At 41.5% G+C, this 24,374-nt stretch overlaps 1 protein-coding gene across 3 annotated transcripts in view; it reads left to right on the top strand.

Annotated features, from left to right (window-relative positions):
- PTPN13 (protein tyrosine phosphatase non-receptor type 13) overlaps window positions 1–24,374 on the top strand; it is a 122,991-nt gene that overhangs the window by 49,395 nt on the left and 49,222 nt on the right. For all 3 annotated transcript variants that reach the window (XM_082050510.1, XM_082050512.1, XM_082050511.1), the window contains 2 exons: window positions 11,157–11,720; window positions 22,369–22,464. In XM_082050510.1, coding sequence (XP_081906636.1) covers window positions 11,157–11,720; window positions 22,369–22,464 — 660 coding nt within the window. The remainder of the gene's footprint in view (window positions 1–11,156; window positions 11,721–22,368; window positions 22,465–24,374) is intronic.

Genomic DNA, 24,374 nt, shown 5'->3' with positions numbered 1-24,374 from the left:
TCTCCCCAGTTAAATTTATTTTTTGTCTCTTTCTTGACTCGTTTTCTGTGGCCATCTTGGTGAATGAACTTCATGGCAGGGCTGACTCTACAACTAATTTATATTAAATTGATATTAAAGAATGTTTACTTTCAGTCAAGTCATACTCGGAACACAGTATGTTGGAACTGACATGGCCAGCAGAAATAGAAGTGGCAAAAACTGGTGTGAGTCATCTGAACCAATGAGTGTTATTTAAGTTTCCAACTCAAAACACTTTAGACCTTAAGAGTCTTCAAGAATTATTTTTGGAAGTTGCTTGATAAAATGATTTTGGTGTGACAAAAGAGTGAGTAGTTGTGAAACTCTTCCAAATATGAAGCGAGAATTAATTCATTACATTACTCTTTTTGCCACAAACTATGTCGCTTGTCCTTCAAAAGGATGCACACTCTCTTTAAAGCCTGGCTGGAATCTCTGTAACTTGAAATCCTGCACCAGGGAAGCGCTGGTGAGTCACCTTTTGTGTTTATTTACAAAGTTCCAACTGTGTTGATGATCTGTGAATAACAAGAACAGACCTTTGCAGAGATATTTCCTCTTTCTAAAGAGATTTAGCTAACAGACATCTTAGCTTTGCTTCACAGGGTCTTTTAACTCAACTTGTGCAGTGTGGTAGACTGTCCTGAGTTAACTTTGTGTGTTGCAATGCTACAGTGGTATCCTGCAAAATTCCCACCTTTGTCTCTGCTAAAAGAATTTATGCCATTTTTAAAAGATCATTAAGGTTCACCTTATCTGTATGTAACACAAAATAATTGGAAATCCTGAACAAAATTTTAGCTGTTGATAAAGTCCCTGTTTAATTAGACTATACTCTCAGTCAGATGCAGCAAAAATGGTAGGCGTTGTAAACTGAATAAAAGATTCTAAGGCTAAGTGAATTTGATTTTAATTTTAACAGGAAATTCTAACTTTTAGTTACCCTTCTCTGGAATAAAAATTACTAATGTAGCTGCCCAGCAAAGCTCTCGCACAGAAGAAAATGTACCCTTTTGCTTTTGATCCGGAGAAATTATTTGTGGATTGGTTTAGTGCTGCATTTAGGTGAAAATGCAGCTTTTAGTCTATAAAGAAACGGTTTATAGTGATGATTTCCATGTGTCAACCGAAACACTCATTTTCTTGCTAAGTCCAAGCACACAGCTTTAACTTATCAAAAAATACAACTTGAAGTTAATTCCAATGACTTGAAAATCTCTCATCTGGAAATACTATTTTTTTCCCCCCTGTCTCCTCAGTACTAGAAAAAAGAAGTGAGTAGGTGGAGAATAACTTTCCAGAGTTCAGCAAAACCAAATGGAAGCCAGATGAATATTTAAAACAAACAAACAGAAGTGTTCTTTTGTGCTCCAGAAACCATGCCTGTTTTCCTCCAGTAACTGTTCCTGTTTGCATCCAGCAATACTGCTGGTTGGTGTTGGTACAGGGATCTTTTAAGCCTAAGTTTGGTTCCTGCAGCTTTGCTGTGGCTCCAGCCTGGCAGCATTGGAGCTGCCGTCACAGTGGTGCTGCTGAGGACAAACTCAGAATGCTGGAGACAGAACAAGAATAGACACGGAGATCAGTGAGGAAACCAAACCAGAGGTGTCAAATGCTGTCTCGATGCAGAAAAGCAGCTCTGTGACTGAGCTTCTCCCAGGGTACGCAGAAATCCAGGAGGAGAATTGCTGAGTGGCCCTTTTGCCTACTAGGTTGAGATATGTACCAGAAAGAAATTGGCCCATAAACCGAGTGGGAAAGAGCAGTGGTGCAGTTTCTCTCTTCTGCAAAGGTGCTGAGGAAGGTCATAGGTAAAATGCTGCTTTTACAAAGTGCACCTTGGCAAGGTTTGCAACCCCAGTTTTGAACAAGATGCCTGGTTTCTAAAGGTATTTGTTTTTTTGCTAAAGGGGTCATGTCAGTCCAAAGCAGAACACAAATTGTTCAACAGGATTTATAGCTTGGCCATTACTTCCAGTGCTTCTAGCAGTTCTTGTGTCCAGCTCGTTTCTTCCTTCACAAAGAATGCATTGTTGTAGGAGTAGTTATATCCGAAACTTGGATTTTTGCAACAACTTAAAAAAAAAAGAAAGAGGTGTCATTTGTAGCAGTCAACCCACAGGCCACATCTGGCCCTGTTGTCTTCTATTTGGCTCTCAGCCTACCCCAAAGGGATTGCAAACCCAACTCCTCCATCAGCTGCCCACTCAGATTTGAGAAAATAACTTCATTGTCTTGGGATAAGGGTTTTTCTCTTATTCTGTTTTCTGCTCAGGGGTTGTGTGGGAGATGTTTTTTAAACTCCTGTAGAATAATTTCCTCCTTTCAGACCTTCCAGTCTGGCAATGACAGCGTGTGTCTGTATACATGTATATACATAAGCATTGCTAAAATAGAGCTGAAAAAGGTATTTTATTTTGTACAAACAAAAGGCAATCAGGCTTTAAAGAAACTTGAGCTGTGTTTATTCAGTAGAAACAGATACAGCCTGTGATGGCACTGGCAGTGTTTGCACTTACATAATATGTGATCAATTGCCTGGATGACGAAGCTGGTACGCAACTAATTGCAGACAGACTGAATTTAGGACCAAATAACGGCTCTCTTGCTCAGAGGAAAGTCAAAGAGATTACTGTCAGTGTGAGTAAAAGATGGTTTGTGACTGACACTGCTGTCAAAGAGGCTGTAATTGCATTTATAGCTGAAGACACCAAAGGGAAAAAAAGGAAGCAGATCCATGGTCATTTAGCAAATACAACTTCTGCCAGTTGAAAGTGTGTGGAAAGCTAGATTTTCATTTTAGCGCCAGAAGGGAATTTCGAAGTGAACTCTTGGTGGCTAATTGCTATTTTTATTGTATATATTCCCTCGCTATATATTATACTTTGGAATAATGCAATTACTATAATTGCATTCAAATTATTTACAGTAATTATAAATAATTGCACTAATGTAACATCAAGTGGAGGATAAACACCTAAGGGCAATACATGAAATCAAGAACCCAGATACTATTCAGATGAGCATGAAGAAGAGTTTCGTTCAGCAGAGAAATATTTAGGGAAGGGGAAAGCCTGGCTGTTGAAGTTACTTACATGCTGTAGTATCTTATTTGCTAATTGCTTGTCCTGTCACCATCAGTGGCAAGCAGGGAAGCACTTCTCTGTCCTGTTATATTCTTGGGTAACTGAAGCATGGAGTAGCTCTGTGTGGTCTCAGGCGAGATACTTAATGTCTTTAGTGGAGTCAAGAAACTTTGGATAGGTCTCTGGCATTTCCATTACAAATACAAGCCTTTTTTTTTAAGGAAAGTCATAACAAGAATCTCAACATCCATTAGAATTTAAAGACATAAAAGTTCCATTACGCAGTCAAGTTCCTTTTGATTATTAGTTGGAACTTTGTTATTCATATATCTTTTTAACTGATAGTTCTTCCCTTTATTTTCCCACACATTTTATCATAAAAGACAGAGAAAAAAATTGGTGGCCTATTGACCTAAAGAATTTGTACTTGTATATGCCATTCAACTGAAAATATGTGTTTGAGGGTGAGAGAAATATACTGGAAAAGTGGTTTGAAGACTATAGTGTCAAAGAAGGGCATATGATTCCAGTCTGCTCTATTCTGGAGGTGTTCTGCTAGCTCAAAGCCAGAGATATGAGTCTTGTGCTTGAAAGAGACTTATTGCAGTCATTAAAGACCTTTGATCTAATTAATGCTGAGGGCAGTGTGAGGAAGTCTGGAGTGGGGGGTGGAAAGTGAAGATGCCTGGTTTTGTGACTTACAAAGTCTAAAAATGTATTTTTAAAAAAGTGAGGAGGGATGAGGACAGTTTTAAGTTCCTAAAATAGAAGAATTGGCCTGGACTGATTGCTGATTGCCTAATCCAATTTGTTCGTGGTATCTGCAATTGAGTTGCTTCTCTACTGAGAAGTCTTGTCCATGATTGTTGATCTCTGTTGCTGAGAGCAGGATGGATGCTGGGCTGGTATGAAGTATGGATCTGAAAATTCTGTGTTTCTGGTTTGTTTCCATTTGCCCTCTCAGGATGCCCACCATGAGTAGGCTGTGCACCGTTTGCCCATTAGGCTTTTCTTTACCTTTCTCTCAGGATAATTCTTAAACAGCTCATGTTGACACTATGAGACAGTTTGGGAACAGCTTCTGAAATTATGTTATGTAGAGAGGGATGGGTTTTGCAAAGGTGGGAAGAAGTGCCCAGACATGTGAAAAGCAGAAGTGGGAATGGGGAGAGTACTAAAGGAAAGATGAAAGATATCCAAGAGAATTTTACAGACTGAATGCTAAGGACAGCCGTAGATTCCTTTTGGTACTATGTGAAAAACTCCTGTTGGCTGCATAAGTCAAGTTGGACATGAGTTAAAGAATGGTAGATGTCTCCACTCAGCAGAGTGGAAGAGCAGCTCGGGAGTGGAATGTCTCCTACACTGCTTTCTGATGGAACAGCTCATAGAATCATAAAATTGTTCTGGCTGGAAGGGACCTTCAAAGGTCGTCTAGACCACCCCCACGAGCAGGGACATCTTCAACCCGATCAGGTTGCTCAGAGCCCCATCCAGCCTGGCCTTGAGTATCTCCAGGGATGGGGCATCTACCACCTCTCTGGGCAACTTGGCCCAGTGTTCTGTCACCCTCATCATTAAAAAAAAAAAAAAATCCTTACATCTAGTCTGAATCTCTCCTCCTTTAAGTACTGAAAGGCCTCAATAAGGTCTCCCTGGAGCCTTTTCTTTAGGGTGAATACCCCGAACTCTCTCAGCCTGTCCTCACAGCAGAGCTGTGCTCCAGCCCTCTGTTCATTTTTGTGGCCTCCTCTGGCCCCTCTCCAACAGGTTCATGTCTTTCCTGTACTGAGGGCTCCAGAGCTGGACACAGGACTCCAGGTGTGATCTCACCAGAGCAGAGTATAGAGGGGCAGAATCACCTCAGCCTGCTGGCCACATTCCTTTTGGTGCAGCCCAGAATGGGGTTGGTCTTCTGGGCTGTGAGTGCACATTGCCGAGTCATCTCCTGTCTCGTCACACAGCTGAAAGTGTTTCCAAGCTGCAGCGATGAGCACTTTCCCAGTCACTGCTGATATAGCGTTCACAGCATTCACTTTTCCTCATAAGCAGGTGGGTGGATGACCTGGGGAACAGAAAGCATCTCTGTTGTGCTGAGACAGGGAGCTTGTGTCTTATGAGCCTTCGTATGAACTGGGAGCAACTTTTGTTATACCTAGTCTGAATTTGATAAGGAGGATGCTCCTTCCCCTCTAGCACTCTTTGTCACTGGTGGCTGTGCTCCTTCACTGCTGTTCTCACCAGCATAGAGCAGATATATTTCCATGGTGACGATACGCACTGGTGTTGTGGTTCACTGCATGCGATCTTGAAACAAGATAACACTTCAACATGCAGAGACCTCAGTGGTCTTTTAACTAGGAATATTCTTCTGAGTCATGACCAAAGATGTACCAAGTAATGGTGAATTTGCAGCCTCAGTAGGATATTGGAGTTGCAACTGTTTCTCTCTTTTCTTTTTTTTTTTCTGATTTTCTTGCCATTGCTTTGCTTAGCAAAGTCTTGTGCGTGTAAATACTTTCAGTGTTGAAGAGCTGAGTTGCTTTTTTTTTTTTTCATTTTAAAAAAAAGTGAAAACTGTGTGTAGGGGAGGTTGTGGGGTTTGTGGGGGGTTGTTTGGTTGGTTGTTTGCCTTTTTTTGTTGTTTTGTTTCATATTTTGTTTGTTTGTTTGTTTTTCTACCTAAAATTATCCATGAACTCTCATTATTGGAGAGGACTCTGGGAACTCCTTTTGATTTGTTTTTTTGGTGACCATCTTAAACCGGCAGTATTGCAGGTTATATCTCCCTGTGAAATGGCGGAGTTAAAATCCTATCCAGGAACGTCTGTCCTTGGTGTGCATGTACATGAATGTGAAGTATGTGTTTGCAGGGTGGATATCATCCCGCTGCTTTGAGTAGGTAGTGGGAACTTCCCAGTAAATGACTGTTTTTAGAAGGCTTTTTTATGTCTGTGAATATTATATGTAGTTTGCTAGCCTTATGAGTGATGTATAGCCTGAGAATAAGGTTTATCTGACCACAAAGTTAAATATTTTGACTTGAGTTTAGGGTTAAGGCTGTATTTGTAAAATATGAAGTTATACTTCAAATCTTTCCGAAGATTAGTTCATTCTCTTTGGCAAAGGTTTTTGTTCTCTTGACTGCCTGGAACATGTGGGAGCTGTATAATTACTTAAAAGACGCTTTTGCAACAATCATGTATTTGTGTGTTGGTAAGAAACAGGGGACTTCTTGGTTATGTTTGGTTTTAGTCTTCCTTTTTTTTTAAACATCTGTTGTTATTAAACTAACGCAGAAATAGAAACTGAAAATGAACAGCCTCTCTTCAAGTGTAATATCAGCGTTGAAAACTGTGAAGCCATAAGCTTTTAAAGCATTTCTGAGTACAATTATGAGTGTCCTTAAAGTGTTCTTTGAAACTAACTCACTTTGGCCTCACAACTGCTTTCTTTTGTGATGATGTCTTCAAGGCTACTTCTTAAAAGATGCACCTGGTAATGTCTCACTAGAGAGCTCTAAAAAAGCTCTAAGAAAAGCATCACATGACGTCCTGACTCCATCTTGGCATTACTTAGGCAGCCCAGCCCGGAATATTTTTAGTTGGGTTTTCTTGTCAGCGGTATCATGGTGAGGTCGAAATTGCCATATTAATCCAGTGTGTATGCTACAGATTGGAAAGGTTTGACTTCATAATAATTTTTGCAATGTACTCGGTCTGTTGGAGTTATGAGTAGATTGCTGCACGTGTGTTATGTCCAATAGACTTTGGATTTTCACAACTTTAATAATGCAGAAGCATTAAAATTTTAGTTTGCTAACAGAAAGTCAGTAGCAGTGGGGGTATTCTTTGTTGGTGTTCCTCTGTGATGTTACTGTTATAATTTTTTTTATTCTGATCTCTGGAAGTCTTAAGAACATGAAAGGTAAACTTATAGGTCATCTGTTGATATGAAAAAAGTTGATTGTTCTTACCTGGAGCCCGGATCAAGGATATCGCTAGAGAGCTCCCCAAACTGGTGCACCCGACGGACTACTACCTGCTGCTGGTCTTCCAGACAGATGGGGAGGAAGCTGCTTCCCGTAGTCTGAGGGGGATGAAGAATGATTTCTAGGTCTTGGGAAGGATGGTGAAAGACTCAGGGGCTCAAGTGATCTTCTCTTCACTCCTTCCATCTTCAAGTGATGATGTGGGATGGAATAGGAAAATTCAGTCTCTAAATGGTTGGCTCCAAGACTGGTGCTACAGGCAGGGCTTTGGATTTTTTGATAATGGTTGGTTTTATAAGACACCAGTCCGGACACTGTCACGTGGGAAAGGTTTATCTCGCAGGGGCAAAAGGATGCTGGGGCAGGAATTAGCTGGGCTCATTTGGAGAGCTTTAAACTAGGCTCGAAGGGGGATGGGGTTGTAGCTGGGCTTGTCCCAGTGGGGCTGCATTCTAAAACTGATGAGGACCGGGTGGCCTCCTATGCCCCTAGGGAGAAACTGGTGTGCTCTGCTCGCTCCCTGAAATGCCTGTATACCAATGCGCGCAGCATGGGGAATAAGCAGGAGGAGCTAGAATCCTATGTTCGGTCGGGAGATTATGATCTGGTGGCAATTACAGAAACATGGTGGGACAGTTCACATGACTGGAATGTGGTCATGGATGGCTATGCCCTTTTCAGGAAAGACAGGCCAGCCAGGCGTGGTGGTGGAGTTGCTCTCTATGTGAGAGAGCAACTACAATGTACTAAATTCTGCCCAGGAGTGGATGACGAGTGAGTTGAGAGTGTATGGGTCAGGATCAAGGGGCAGGCTGGCAGGGCTGACACTGTTGTGGGTGTCTGTTACAGGCCACCAGATCAGGGTGAGGAAGTTGATGAGGCCTTCTATGGGCAGCTGAGAGTGGCCTCACAGTCACAGGCCCTGGTTGTTGTGGGTGATTTTAACTTCCCTGATGTTTGCTGGAAGGACCATTCAGCCAGCCAGCCACAGTCCAGGAGGTTCCTCCAGTGCATTGATGATAACTTCCTCATGCAGATGGTGGAGGAGCCGACTAGGAGAGGTGCACTGCTGGATCTCATCCTCACTAACAAGGAGGGTCTGGTCGAAGCAGTAAAGGTTGAGGGCTGCCTGGGTTGCAGTGACCACGAGATGGTGGAGTTCAGCATCTCGTGTGGCAGGAACAGAATAGCAAGTAGAATTGCAACCCTGGACTTCAGCAGGGCTAACTTTGGCCTTTTCAAGCAATTGCTGGGGGAAATCCCATGGGCAAGACTGCTTGAAGGAAAAGGGGCCCAAGATAGCTGGGTGGCATTCAGAGATTGCTTCTTCCACGCTCAGGATCAGAGCATCCCCACACGTAGGAAGTCAAGGAAGGGAGCCAGGAGGCCTGCGTGGTTGAATAGGGATCTGTTGGGTATGCTCAAGCAGAAGAGGAGAGTTTACAGGTCATGGAAGCAGGGGCTGGCCACTTGGGAGGAATATAAGGCTGCTGTTAGAGGATGTAGGAAGGCAGCTAGGATAGCCAAGGCCTCCTTAGAATTACAGCTGGCGAGAGGGGTCAAGGACAGCAAAAAGAACTTTTTCAAATACATAGCAGATAAAACTAATACCAGAGGCAATGTAGGCCCACTGATGAATGGGGTGGGTGCCCTGGTGGCAGAGGATACAGAGAAGGCAGAATTACTGAATGCCTTCTTTGTCTCTGTCTACTCTGCTGGGGGCTGTCCTGGGGAGCCCCGTACCCCTGAGACCCCGGATGAAGCCAGGTCAATGGAGGAGTTTGCTTTAGTTGATGAGGACTGGGTTAGGGAGCAATTAAATAGTCTGGACGTTCATAAATCCATGGGTCCAGATGGGATGCATCCGCGGGTGCTGAGGGAACTGGCTGAGTCATTGCTGGACCGCTCTCCATCATCTTTGCCAAGTCTTGGGAAACGGGAGAGGTGCCCGAGGATTGGAGGAAAGCAAATGTCACTCCAGTCTTCAAAAAGGGCAAGAAGGAGGACCCGGGTAATTATAGACCAGTCAGCCTCACCTCTGTCCCTGGGAAAGTAATGGAACAGCTTGTCCTTGGTGCCATCTCAAGGCATATCAAGGATAAGAGGGTTATTAGGGGCAGTCAGCATGGCTTTACCAAGGGTAGGTCATGCTTGACCAACCTCATAGCCTTTTATGAGAATGTAACAAGGTGATGATGATGATGATGGCAGAGCGGTGGATGTGGTCTACCTTGACTTCAGTAAAGCCTTTGACACAGTCTCCCACAGCATCCTCACAGCTAAGTTGAGGAGGTGTGGTCTAGACAATAGAGTAGTGAGGTGGGTTGCAAACTGGCTTAGGGAGAGAAGCCAGAGAGTGGTAGTCAATGGTGCGGAGTCTAGTTGGAGGCCAGTATCTAGTGGAGTGCCTCAGGGGTCAGTGCTGGGGCCAATATTATTCAATATATTCATTAACGATTTGGACGAGGGAATTGAGTGTACTATCAGCAAGTTTGCTGATGACACCAAGCTGGGAGGAGTGGCTGACACGCCGGAGGGCTGTGCTGCCATCCAGCGGGACCTGGACAGGCTGGAGAGTTGGGCGGGGAATAACCTAATGAAATTTAACAAGGGCAAGTGTAGAGTCCTGCACCTGGGCAGGAACAACCCCAGGTTCCAGTATAGGTTGGGAGATTACATATTAGAGAGCAGTGTAGGGGAAAGGGACCTGGGGGTCCTGGTGGACAACAGGATGACCATGAGCCAGCACTGTGCCCTTGTGGCCAGGAAGGCCAATGGCATCCTGGGGTGTATTAGAAGGGGGGTGGTTAGTAGATCGAGAGAGGTCCTCCTTCCCCTCTACTCCGCCCTGGTGAGACCACATCTGGAATATTGTGTCCAGTTCTGGGCCCCTCAGTTCAAGAAGGACAGGGAACTGCTGGAGAGGGTCCAGCGTAGGGCAACCAGGATGATTAAGGGAGTGGAGCACCTCCCTTATGAAGAAAGGCTGAGGGAGCTGGGTCTCTTTAGTTTGGAGGAGACTAAGGGGGGACCTTATTAATGTTTATAAATATATAAAGGGTGAGTGCCATGGGGATGGAGCCAGGCTCTTCTCGGTGGCAAACAATGATAGGACAAGGGGTAATGGGATCAAGCTGGAACACAAGAGGTTCCACTTAAATTTGAGAAGAAACTTCTTCTCAGTAAGGGTGACAGAGCACTGGAACAGGCTGCCCAGGGAAGTGGTGGAGTCTCCTTCTCTGGAGACATTCAAAACCCGCCTGGACATGTTCCTGTGCGACCTCACCTAGGTGTTCCTGCTCCAGCAGGGGGATTGGACTAGATGATCTTTTGAGGTCCCTTCCAATCCCAAACATACTGTGATACTGTGATACTGTGATACCAAAGTTTGTAATGAGTTCTGTAAATTCAGGCTAATACTTTGAGAAAATTTTTTGGCTGAGACATTCATGGTCTTGGAAGCTCTGTTGTTTTCTTTTATTTTAGAGTATTCTTTATCTGCATAGGCTGTCATCACCAAAAATAGTCATTAAAGGAAGATCCAGGATTTTTAAAATTCCTAACTACACAGTCATTCTTCTCTTACTACTGGCACTACTGCAGGGCATCTGTGAATCTATGGAACAAACTTGGACTTGTTGTCATTAAAAAATTGTAGGTGGTGTCTTTGGGTGTGAGAGGTGAGAGGAACGTCTGATTTCAGGTTGATAATTAAAGAGTACTTTTGGTGATAGTCCAGGACAAAGTAACACTAATGAGAAAACAACTTCCAGGATGTACATGATAGTAATTTTTTAAAATATTAATGCTGAAATATAGTAGGCCATAATTTTTTCTTGAACACTTCAGAAATAAATAAAATGCCTCTCAGATGTGAAGTAGTTGAACTCCTGTCCTTGGAGACTGAGGCAGCCCTTTAAGTAGCCATCTCCATGTTTTTCGTGACAAAATCAAGACCAAAATGTGTGCTCAGTACACACTTTAATAGTAAATAACTTCTGTTATGCTCTTGTATATTAAGTACAAAATTACATGTATGAAATGTCTCCTTGTTGCAGGAAAAACGTTGGTGGTGGATGCACCTGAGGGACACAAAGCTCACTTCTCTCAACAGACCATGCTTAACAAAGGACTTAGCAAGTCTATGGGATTTCTGTCCATTAGAGGAACACAAGGTGAGGAAGAGTTTTTCCAAGGTGTTTCCTCAGATTGCAGCTCAGGACAGGAAGATGTTTTCTGTCCTCATAGATGTAAAACCAGTGAGTTTGAAAAAAAAGGTCACCTTCATACAGATGTCACTCCCAAGCGGAAAGTCTGGGCTTCCACCACAGATTTGCTTTGCACAACTGACAAGGCAGCTGAGAGGGACCATGCTGGAGGCTCTCATGGCCACAACCATCAGTGTGAAGTGTTTACAGTACGGACTTCTACTGCTACCAGAAACAAGGAAGCAAGATACTCTGATGGGAGCATAGCACTAGATGTCTTCGGACCACAAAAACTGGACCAAACACGCCATGTGCCTGAGACATCAACTTCTGCAGCAATATCGAGTGCCTTTGACAGGATAAGAGAAAGGCAGAAGAAGTTGCAGCTTCTGAGGGAAGCCATGAATGTAGAAGGTTAGTGAGGCTTTTTGATTTTCTGAGTTATTCCAGTCATTGAACAAAGGTTTCCCATTATGATAAATTTGAGTTCTCTTGTAGCAGCTCTTGAAACTGCCAAGATCTTCATTTTGTCTTCTATTTTCAGGTAAAGTGAAAGCGCTAGAATGCCTGTTGCCAATGAAGTTAAATATTCTTGTCCAAATTACTCACCCAGTGAAAGTGACTGATCTCTCAAAGTCAGCCAATATCAAAGTCATCAATTGAAATTAAAAAAAGAGAAAAAAAGTTGGCAACAGCCAATGGTCAAGTAATTTTCCTTGGAGGAAAATGCTGATCTCCAGCTACTAGAGATGGATATATTCCCAAGAGGAAAGAGAGAATGTCATCTCCAGATCGCTGTTTTTGCACTGTATAACTTTGGCTGATGCAATTAAGCCTGTAAATATGAAATATTTTTTGGACTCATGTTAAGATCTTTACCTCAGTGGGAATACTTGGCAACAGGTTCCTTCAGTTAATTAAAAGAATGCATGGGGGGTGAGGGGCGGGAAAGGTCTTTGTATTTGTTCTGTGGAAAGTTTTTAAATGGTCTTTATGCAGAACCCTATAAGGGCAGCTGTGCATTTTGTTTGCTTTGAAAATGTGACGTGATTTTCAGGGATTGTAAATTTGGGACAGTTGGATAGAAACTGAGAGCAGAGTCAGATGCTGCTTGTGATGGACCAGAAGGCATAACTTAGTCATTTGAAGTATGTGGTAGAGGAGCTGTATGTACAGAGCTAGCTCAGCCATTTATTCAGGTGCATTTACAATTGGTACAGTTGAAAACTCAAGGCTGCCTGGCTGTTGTATGGCAGAAATAACTATGTGGAAAAAAAAAAACTTTAGCCCTTTTTCTGGCACTGAGGTGTAAACACCTCCTTAGGAACATCCCTATTAAGGGGAGATGATAAAGCCTTTTGTCGAGGTCAGATTTGTAAAAATGCCTGATCCTTCCACTGTGGCCATCTTGGGAGATGCCTGTATTGCAGTTAGCCTTTCTCTCGTATGCATGTGAGCCTTGTGCTCCAGAAAAAGTTATTGAAATGGCATAGGCACTTTAAAAAGGTACTATGGCTTCTGTAGAAGTTGTAGAGCCAAGACAGCCAGAGTTTTTTTGTGCTATGAAATTAGCATCTTCCAGTGAGGCTTACGTTATAATGTGAGCGAATGAATGTAGATGCAAGTAGTACTGTGGAGATACCATTGTTTATCTCAATAGAAGTTCATCATCAGTCATTGTCTACTACAATGTCTGATGGGATATATTGGGTTTTTGGTTTAAGAGCCTGAAGCTGAAGGGGACTGTCTCAAGTGCATGAGTCAACTGAGATCTTTGGAGATAGGCAGCTGACAGAGTTTAAAGAGGAGGCTGCTCCCTGCATTGGGAAAGCTCAATAGCCTTGTTATTCAGGAGCTCAGCTTTGTGCAGGTTTGCGTTGCACAACAGCAAAACCCAAAGCTTGGCCAAACCCATTGATGAGCAAGAGTTTATCATTCTCATTCAAACAGATTGAGAGACAGAAAATCTAACATGCCATGCGTTGCCAACTGAGATAGTTCAGATGTGTGAAACTACTCGGTTCATAAAGGGAATGGGTCAAAGTGCAAAGTAAACTGGGAACTGGGCCTTAATAGTCACAGGAGGCTGAGTGACAAATCTGTATAGGGAAGAATGAGGCAAGCTAATGACTCACTGCCCATCCTTCTGAATTCAGTTATTACTTGCTAGAAAAAAAGTCAAGATATTTTCTCAATAGATACCTGGGTTGCAACATTCTTGTCTTATGAGTTTTCTACTTTCAGTAGAGGAGGAAGGTACGTTTCACTTGAAGTTAGGAGTGCTCTGCCATTTGATTTTTGGCTTGCGGGTTTTTTTTTTGTTTTTTGTTTGTTTGGTTTTTTGGTCAGTTAACTACTTAAAGAAGAGTTTTGGGCCAGAACCTGGTTGTGAACATTAACTTTTAATAAGAGCCCCTTCAAAAGAGTACTTTAGTAAGATGGATGAGATGGTTTTTCACATAGGAGTTAGTTGCTGTTGTGTTTGACAGGGCTTGAGAAGCCTGACTGAGGCATTCTGTTCCACCTCAATGAGCAGATTGAACATAGTCTACTAGTCTGTTGTAACTTCTGTTCCTTTTTTTGTTCTGTATGTTTTGCTATTCCCTATCTCACATCTTGTTTACAACTGACGAGTCCCTTGAGATCTTTTGTAAAGAGAACCTATTGCTAGTTTCATCTGTCAAAGAAATGAAAAATCCTGCATGTAAGCTTTTGTGCGTTACTATTGTATGTAATTTTCAAACACTTAGTGGCTAGACAGATACTTCCAAGTGTCAGGCATTATCAAGTGTGTGTGGAATTGCTCTTCTGACATATACCCAGCCTAGCCGAGAGATGTGAGCAACTGTGTGGAAAGCTGTGGTAAAATACGTCGTGTATCTTGATAAAGGTAGCGGTGCTGGTTTCTTGGACAGCACTTGATGCCAGGCTTAGTGCCTACCTTAGCTGGTAGTTACATTGTGGACAGGTGGGCAACAACTAGAAATGGAGTGGAAAAGAAGTCCACCAAAAATGGCAGTGAGTACTACTCTGCCTACATGGGACAGAGCATGACTTCAAAGGATAGGTGTTGACAGGAAAAACAGGGAAAGAGAATAAGGTATTTGGAAAGCTTGTGTTGTCAGGAATAAGGGTTCTGTTCAGCTTGAGGGGTAGACAAAAGGGCAAGGGGCCATCAAAACAGCATTGGACTGGAGACAATCTGACTTTTCTTTGGTAAGTTTGGGTATATTTTCAATTTGGTTGAGTCCGGGTCTTGGTTACAGTTAAGTCTGTGAAAATTGTAGTAAGCCTCTGCTTTCAGCTGTACATTGTTTTTCAGTTTTTAACTTGGGAAATGGCATTGGACCCTCTGCACACTAAACTCAGCCAGATAAAACTTCCCTCCTCAAACTATGAAGGAACTTGAGCGACACATGGCTTATTTCTTCTTCAATTTATCTTGGGTTAAGCTGGCAAACTTTTGTTATTCGTAAAACCTTGAGCTGACTGTCTTGGAAAAAGAAAATGTTCTCATGCACAGACTCTGGTTTGCCAAGCTTTCACTCAGAACGGATTTTTACGATCCAAATTATAAACTCATGAAAAGTAGTGTTTATAGTGGAAAGAATGACAGAGCTTTAATTACAGCTGTGCTGTAACAGAGTAGTTTGTAGTAAGCTACCAACCATCTAAACTGCACTATAATCTACAGTGAGAACGTCGTGGATTTAGCCTCACAAGCCTTCCAAAGACAGTGTAATTATAAGTGCCGTGCTCATGAACTTGCTGGTTTATATGTTGTTCTGCTGTATCGTTTCAGGGTTGAGGTTGTTTATATCTTGTATACTAAAGAAAGTTTGGGTCTTTGTGATTAGGTGCTTAGCCAGGTTGGGGAAAGGGAAAGAGACTTATATTTGACTTCAGGTGTAGCCAGTTCTGAACATTAAGAACAGACTCCAAAAATATGTATTAATCTTGCCAGGGAATGAGAGACCAAGTTCTGCATCTCTGCTGTTATTGTTCAGTCTTCTTTTTTTTGTTATGTAGGTTTTTTCAGCTTAGACAGAATTGTTTAGAGTTGTGAAGTTGTTTCTGTTAAACCCAAGCAGTTTATCTGTACCAGGGGAGCAGATTATGGTTTTGTTTTCCTTTTGAAACTGGGTAATTGTTGCTTGGCACCAATTGCTAGCATCCCATTTCAGAGGGAAAATAACATTCTACCTTTTACGTTTTGCAAGCCTGCATTGCCACTTAAGAGCATGGAGCGTCACCCGTTCTCCCTTGCTCCCAGCTTTCTTTGCCTTCTCACCCACAAAACTGATGGTATTCTCTGAGAGTGGTGAAGGGTAAACACTCTTTGGTTTTGGAATCTCAGGCCTGCCTTCAGACAGCACAATGGTAAGGGACAAGTCTGTGAGACGGCAGCCTTGTACAAGGCTCTCCCTTTTATTTGCTTGGATAGCTTTCCCTCCCTGGAATGTACACATAATTCAAAGTGAATTGGCTTGTGCTGACTGGAGTGAATGTGCATGCTTCTTTTTTAAAATGCAGTTTTGCTTATGGGGTTGTTGTAAATGAGACACGAGGGAGCAAGCTGTAAAGATCGCCCATGTCCTGGTGGAATACAGGAGCACAAAACCAGTTGGGAGAGTAGTAATGTACCTGGCTGCGGGTTGAATAGCAGACAGGGAGGAAAAAGAGGGGAGGATACCAAAAAAGTTGATCTTGCTGAAGCTTTGGCACACCAAATTCAGCGGTGGAGGAATGGGAATGGTTTGACAATATTCTCTAGACTTTGTTAAATGTTTTGGCAGTTGGGAACCACATGAATCCCAGAGCCTCAACTTAAGTTTATCCCTCTCTCTCCTTACATTTGATTTTCTCCAACTGAAAACAGAGGTGATTAAGCCCTGTCTTTTTTTTTTGTCCACTGACTCCTGCCTGCTTCATACAGTCAGCAAGAAGAGGCAGCAATATTCTCTGTTTCTGGAGATGTGTTTCTCCTTCCGAAGTCTTCTGTGCCATTATCTCAGAAAACAATGTTTTCATTAGCTACCTTGAAGAGCCATCTGAACCCCATTTATAAAATTCCATATTATGACTGTTTGTGTCTAGGTGAAGAGTTACGGTTAGGGATACTCTAAATGTCCAGATTTTAAAAGCTCTCTTAGTTTGAAGCTGTATTTTTTAATAAGGGGAAATTTCTGCAGGTAATCAGGCATCTGTTGGTAGTAAATTTATCCCAACAAACAAAGCCCCAGAAATTTGAATTTGGGAGCTGCTGTAGAAGTGGATTAAATGAGAGACTGGATTTGGGGCAAAAGAGAAATAGCCGCTTTACAAACTCACCTCTGTGAATTCAATGAAGTGTGCATACTTTCTTTTTCTCTTGAATTGTGTGTACTCAGTTCATGTGTAGGCTAAGATGAGGAAATGGGAGTCACCCATACTGGTAGATCTGCTTGCGGGTGAAAGCAAATTAAGGTTCAATTTACACATGTCTTACAGTCATTGTGCTGCAGTATGATTCAAATTCACTGGTGGCAAAATGGATTGTCATGTGGTTGGTATGTCTGGTAAGGATAAGTTTTATTTAGAACGATATCCAGAAATCACACTAATGAAGCTGGAGGGTAGGATAATGGACTGACTGATACTATTTTAGATAGAAAACTTTCAGTTGTTAATTTTACTGAGGCTGCAGAAGTTGTCTTTTCAAGGAAAAAGAAAATGTTTGTGGGATTTCTGTAAAGTACAAGTACTCTGGCATCAGCCACTATTATTTTGTTGTGAATTACATAGTTTAACATAAGGTAACAGCTCTTAAAATTCTCTTACAGTTCCATAACTGCACAGCAAAGTGGCATCTGCTTCACTGAGCTTTCAGCAGCTCACATAGTCAGGGATTATCAGTTTTCAGTCAACACTTTACAATCCTCATTTGGATAAAGCATTCAAATTCAAACAAGTAAACAAACAGCTTCGTTGGCCAGACTTTCAGCCTGTGACCACTTACATGCCTCATCCTAGATGGCATGATCCAGATCCAGAAAGTAAGGTTATCTTTCTACGTACAAGACTATGACTTCTTAGCAGACCCTGGAACTGTTCTTTTTAATCTTGCTGATTTCCTTTCCAGCCCAGCCCAGCCCTAAAGACGTATGTGTTCTGCAATTTTACAAGGCTCTTTTTCTTCCTGTCACTCAGATCCTGCTAGACCCTGTGCATCAGATGTCCCTTCGGCTCTCTAGGGAGCCTCTTGGATGCCCAGTGACTTGAGCTGTGTGCTCAATACAGCGTTTTCATTTAGAATGTGGGTAGTGGAAATCTTGCAAGTTAAAATGAGCCTGCTCCCCTGGGAGGCTGGATGGATTTGCTTCCTATGTCCGCTTGTTCGATATGAATCCTCACCAGGGATTTATTCTGGATCTCTACATTCTTCCTGTTAAACCTGTGCTGCCTTGCATAAGATAATTCAAGTTTCCTTAGATGAAAAGAGGAAAGGGAAGAGTAAATACGACTCTAACCTACTGGTTAAACTCTTCTAAAAGCAGCAATTCCCAGCTTCTCTTCGAAGGGTGGTTCCTGTGTTTTAAATGGTGTTATAGTAGCACTCTTAAGTAATAGAAACACCTACCCTTAAACCTCAAAGAGCAAACAAGAGCTCCCTCCCCATCACAAAACTGCCTGTTTAGCTCTGCCATTTTCTCTGTACAGCCAGTAATAATTCTGTAATAATATGTATTTGACAACCTGTGTATCTAATGTGAGTCATGTGTTCAGGATAATGGAATTCCAAGCTAAATGTGGTTCTCTGATTTCGGTTGAAGTTGGCTGAGATGAGACTTTCTGTAAATCACTTGTCTGGGCTTGCATGTCTTGTCTTGCGTAAATAGTGTGTTCTGTTATTTTATGCTGGGTTGGGTGCCTGTAAGGTTGTGCTCTGCTGGCTTTGATAGGGAGTTTGAAAAAGCACCACTGCAGCACTAAGCAACGGAAACGCAGATTCTTCAAGTTGTAATGCTTCATTTGTCTCTGCATCGTGGTGTTACTGTGTATTAATACAAGTTTTATTTATTCATATTAAAATATGCTTAAACCCAGGTTTGTTAGTCTACTAAGATATGAAATGACTTGAAGTGTTCTGGTAACAGATGGTAATCTAAACACTGAAATGTTAAGAAGGGTAACTGGTAGAATAATTTTTGCTACAATGTGCTTCATGTTTTCATGTTTCTAGAAGTCAAATTGATACTGTCTTCAGTCAACAAAAATTGAAAAACAGACAAACAAACAAAACCCAAACAAATAAATAAAACCCAAACAAACCAACAAAGGCCATTCAAAAATCCCAGGGAAAATGGTAAATTTGGGAGATAAGTTGTTCGATTGTCGACTATAGCTTTTATTGATAGCATCTTTCAGTTTCTTCATAGCCAGACAGACTAGAAATTTGTCCTTATTTTTGAAACTATTATATGAAAAGCTTAACTTTAACTTGATCCCGTAATTGGGACTTTATGACCTTTGGAAGCCACTTCTTAACGAGAAGAAATTTGGCTTGGCCATGAACCAAGTGCCTTGTCTGAAGTTAAATCCTTTACGTTAAGTGTTCAAATTGAGGAGAGTTTGCTGGAGGAGCATGCATTATTTGGGGAATTTTGCAAGCAATTATAGATATGGTAGTCTCAATAGTTATAATTTAATGGAATGTTTGCAGTTCTGCAGTGCGTATCCTGTCCATGCCCTGGAAAAGATGAATTTTGATTAAGATGAGGGGAAGTGTGGGCAGCACGTGTAGGAGGGGTGCATAGCTGTGTATATACCAGCACAGAACTGGAAGCTGATTGCTGAAGAGAAGATGCCCTAGCAGCAAACAGTTCCACATCTGGAAATATTTTCCCTAAACTGAGCAAAGCAAAGCAAAATCTAGAGGTTTTACCCCAAAGTTCAGGCTGTAGCTTGATTGCCTTTATACTTTCGTCCCTAGGCTGAACAGTCATTGATGCAGCCCCACGTGGAAAGGTGCTAAAATGCCTCCAGAAGATGAGAAGAATTCCTTTGCTTGTGTGATTGGAAAAAGTTGTATGGTCTTGCTTGGGGGGAAAGGTGTGACAAGAAAGGAGGGTGATCTCATCTCTGGCTCTACTTGTGAATGCTGGGAGAATAGGTCTGAACTGAGCTGGGCCTCCTGCGGAGGGCTGTGCAAACGCCGAGATAAGTAGTGATCGGGAATCTGACTTTATGTTTCTTGGCTCGTGAACTTACCCCTTGGCCTACAGCAGGGTTCCAGCTCCTGCTGTAACAGGATGAGTCAAGAGAAGTCAAATACCCTGCAGAGTCAGATACCATGCCACTATGTACAAGTACTTGTTTTGTCTTTCAACTGCCAGTTTCTGTTTTACTACCTTTTTTTTTTTTTTTTTGCAAATTTTCGTGTCTTGAAGAAGCAGAGTGAAGCCACAATTTGTGTGTGATTCAGGAAGCCCAGGCTGCTGACTAGGTGGAAAAGAATGAATCTGTTTAAAATGTCGTGTTATATTTTATTGTTCCCTTTCCATCCTCTTGCTTCAAAGTCAGTCTAGCAGACTTGAAAAACCTACATCTAACAAAGCTGCTAGGAAAGAAGAGATGTTTTCCGTTAAATACTTCTGTACTGTAGCTCTGGTATCATGTTTGGATTGATGCCTCACTTAACCCCCGGTATTATTTTAAAAATACATCTCCAAAAACTACCTGCTGAATTTGTTTTTTATTTCCCTCATAATTACTAGATTGGCAGCAGATTTCTTTGTTATAGAATCTGGAACACTGAAAGTAGCCGTTGTGAAAGACTGAAGCAAACATCCCCCTCAACACTCCCAAAGAAATTCTCTGCATCATGCTGTAGGTTGGTTTGCAGATGTGCAAATTGCTCCTTTTTGAGCATAATGTGAAATGTCCTTGCGATTAATTTGGGTTTATGCTGCTAAACTGTGCAACTGGGATGGGCTAGCCAGAGCAGTTGTTTTCATGGGCTGATTGGCTGCTTTGCTTACTTTTCCCAGTTTTCTTAAAGAATCTTGTATTAGGTGGAACAGTGGGGAATTGCACAAGCCACGTGTCCAGGTAGAAATGGAGGAAATGCCAGCTTTAAGGAGGAAAGTTTTGGAAACAGATGTTCCAGAATTAATATGAACTAGTCTTTAGTCTTGGTCAACTTCATTGTCTTACATCTTCCCGTGCCTTTTCCTATTTGGTGTTTTCGCTGCCTCTGTAGGATGTCTGAATGAGTAGTGCTGTGGACTGCACATCTAACTTGTCCTCTCACCTAATACGACTTACACCGCAAGTTTATCATTCTTGCAGGATTTTCAACCAGGCTTTCTGTTTTGTGGATATGGGAAGCTGGAACATCCAGCTTCTTTTTTGCAGCATCCAGACTTACCTTTAAAGTAACAATAGATGGCATTGAGACTCTGTGTCAAAGCATAGTATTGACAATGTTATTGATGAACCTAAAATATGTTGCTCCTTCATGATGAGTTTAAAACTATTTCAGATCACGAAGGTAGTGATAAACCACGGTTGCTAGCACTTGCATTAAGTTCTCTCAGTTAATTAAGGATAAAGGAATAAGTATTATTAGGGCAAGCTTGGATTCTCGAGGTGGCTGTCTGCACATAGCTTGCTCATCGGAGCCCTAAGCCGCTATATTAAGGTTCAGTCAACTATCCTGGATTATCTTGACCTAACTCTTCTTCAAAAACTCCTGATGCACAACCTCACTAGTTAACCTGTTCCTTTGTGCTGTCACTCTCTTGTGGAAAAAAAAATTGTTACTAATGTCTGAGCTGAATATCTCAACCTGCAAATATAGCTGTTGTCTTTTAATTTGGTTTGGTTTTGTTACTCCCTTCTAGAAAGGCAAAGCAAAGTTAACTGAATTTTCTGTATAATTTTTGTTGCTTTGTGTTGGAGATGAACCTAGTTTTCTAGTTATGTCCTCAGTAGCACTGAATAAAATAGAAACAATAAAATTTATTTCTTCTGTGTAATAGTTTTGTTAATAAGATTTTTCTCTGAGTAACTTTATCAGTGGTGTTAATCATTCTTGCTGAACCTGTGGTATGCTCTAACTTTTCACCTTCTGTTGATGCTTGCTCATGTACTGCCCATTTTGTATTCTTACATTTTATGTTCCTTGCTGTAGAGATTTGTACTTGTCTTTACAGCAGTTACATGTGTTTTGTCTACATCATCACCTTTCTTGTCAAAACCATTAGCTAATTGGATCAGAGACAGCCTTCTAGCAGAGAAAAGCAACTGAAGTGTTCCCCCACTTAGTGAAACATTGGTAGTCCTGAAACGTGGGGAATTTTTGTTCTCTTTTCTCCTTTTAGACACGCTATGTCGTGGTTAATTTGCTGTGGGAGAGATTTGCACATGTCAAGTACTTATCCTTTCTGTGAAGTCCTTTGCTCTAGGATATTCTTTACAGAATCCATTGAGAGTAGGAACTGAGACTGTGCTGTTTTGATTTCTTATCACATGTGTTTAGCTGTTCTGGTTAATTAAATATCCTAGAGGGGCTTATTAATTGATTGTTAATCTTATTTTGTGGATGTCAAAGATGAGCTGAATGAATTACTATTTTTCAGTTCCTGCTTTGTCTCTGTGGGTATTTTTCCTTTTTCATCCTGAAGGAACCAGAGACTAAGTTCTGGTGGTTATTTTTTACACACAAGAGGTGTGCACCATATATCTTAATCAGTTTTGATTGCAGAGGGGATTGGGTTTTGTCTTGGGTTTTGTTAGTCTTTTAACTGTTAGTTTTGTCTTGAGAGTGATGATGGTTCAGTGAGGTTCGGAGGAAAGTGATAACCAAGAGAGGCCAGGCAGACCACAGAACCTTCGGGCTGCAGAGACAGAATGAGACCGCACAATATCTGTTTGCTTTCAGACTCCATAACCACAGACCAGAATTTTAAAAAGTTTTGAAAATATTTTTTAAAATTTCAAACATTAATCTGCATTTGATTTTTTTTGCATTTGACCTGTTGCTCTCTTACTCCTCTGATATCCTGATTTAAACTTTCAGAGCCTTTGAGAAGATACAAATCTTACCACAGTGACGTTTATAGTACTTCAAGTGAAAGTCCATCTGTTATTTCTTCAGAACAAGATTTTAGGCAAGGTAAGACCTGTGTTTAAAAAATTCTTAAAAACAAACAAACAAACAAACAAAACCCCTGAATTTAAAAAAAAAAAAAAAAAAGAAAGAAAGAAAGAAAGAAAGAAAGAAAGAAAGAAAGAAAGAAAGACTAAAGAAAAAAGTCAAAGATTAAAAATAGACCCAAAATTATGAAGTTAAGTCTTTAGTAGGAGGCTTGATAATTACCACTAAGCCAAAGTTGTAAGATGATCTCATGTAGTGACAATATTGTGTATAGTTCAGCATAATTGGCAGACGGTTCAAAAATGACTTTGACATTTAGCACACTGAAAGGGAACTTGGTAGGAAAACCTGAAAATGGTTAACTTTTAATTGGAGTGCTTGTTTTAAATTATGTGCTGACTTCAGAGGCACAAAAATGATTGAGTTGTTTTACAACAGTAAATTGCAAAAGCTTTTTATGAGACATACATGGTTTAATTATTTTTATATCAGTTGGTTTTACTGTGAGGGTTATATGATTGATAATTTATAGGCCAAGGATTTCAGTGTAATGCAAACGTATTAGATACTACAGGATATTTGCAAGATAAATTTAAGTAAGTTCTGTGAAATTACTGAATTGGAAAAGCAGGAGATGGTATGAAAGAGTGTTCACTCGTATATGGCAGGAGGGATTTTCATGACGCAATGGAAGCACAGCATGGAAGTAAATACCTGGTGTGTTTTTTCCAATACATGCTAGTATGGTGGCAAGAAGTCAAGCAGAGAGCACAGCTGATTAAATGAATAATCAGCTTTGCAAAATCATGTGGTGGAGACAAACCATTTTACGAAAACGTGGACAGAAAGCAATATTTAGGAAGCTAGAGCATAGCTGCACTGTAGATATTCTGCACACACAGAATTCCAACCCAGCCTTCAGGTATTCGCTGCTCTCTCAGCCTTCCTCATCCTTTGTCTGTCTTCCTGCTTACTGAGCCTGAAGCCTATGGAGCATATACGAGGAGTAAGGCTCCTGTAATGCATTCCTTTTTATTGCCATTTAGAACAGGCCATTTATGTGTTCCAGTCCAAAGTCAACGACTCCTAAGTTTGTACAGGCAAAGAGAGAGCTGCTTTCTGGCTACTAGCAGTAGTATTGCTGGACTCAGTGAAATGACTATCAAAAAAAACTGTTTTCAGATTCCAAGGGGCTATAATGTGCTCTGCAAGAGCTCTCCTGCTAGCTCTGTTTATTGAGAGTACTGTAAGAGATGAAAGTGAAGTGGTTTGCAAAATCAGACCTGATGTTGTGGTTTAACCCGAGCTGGCAACCAGGGTCACACAGCCACTCGCTCATCCCGCCCCCCCCCTCGCCACCAAGTAGGATGGGGAAGAGAATTAGAAAGGGGTAAAAAAAACCTCATGGTTTGAGAAAAGAACAGTTTAATAGGACAGCAAAGGAAAAAAAGATAATAGTAGTAACAATAATAATAGAATATACAAAACAAATGATGCACAATGCAATTGCACGCTGCCCGCGACACCCATAGCTTGTTCGCTCCCAAGCAGCAGTATTGCAGCCAACTCCAGTTTCTATACTGAGCATGATGGCATATGGTATGGGATACATACCCCTTTGGCCAGCTTGGGTCAGCCATCCTGGCTGTGCCTCCTCCCAGCTTCTTGTGCACCTGGTAGAGCATGGGAATCCGAAAAATTCTTGACTACTGAGCAGCAACTGAAGCATCAGTATATCACTATCATTCTGCTCATACTAAGTCCAAAACACAGCTATGAGAAAGAAAATTAACTCCATCCCGACAAAACCAGGACAGTTAGTAAGCGTCTCAGATGCTGCTATGGGAAGACGTACCAGCAAATATACAGGATAGCAGGTTAGTATATTACCAAAAGTTTGTTGTGGGTTTTTTTTTTTTTTTTTAATA

Source organism: Streptopelia decaocto, assembly GCF_964273445.1.
Source record: "Streptopelia decaocto genome assembly, chromosome: 4".
Lineage (NCBI taxonomy): Eukaryota > Metazoa > Chordata > Aves > Columbiformes > Columbidae > Streptopelia > Streptopelia decaocto.
This window is presented reverse-complemented; position numbering and strand designations above follow the sequence as displayed.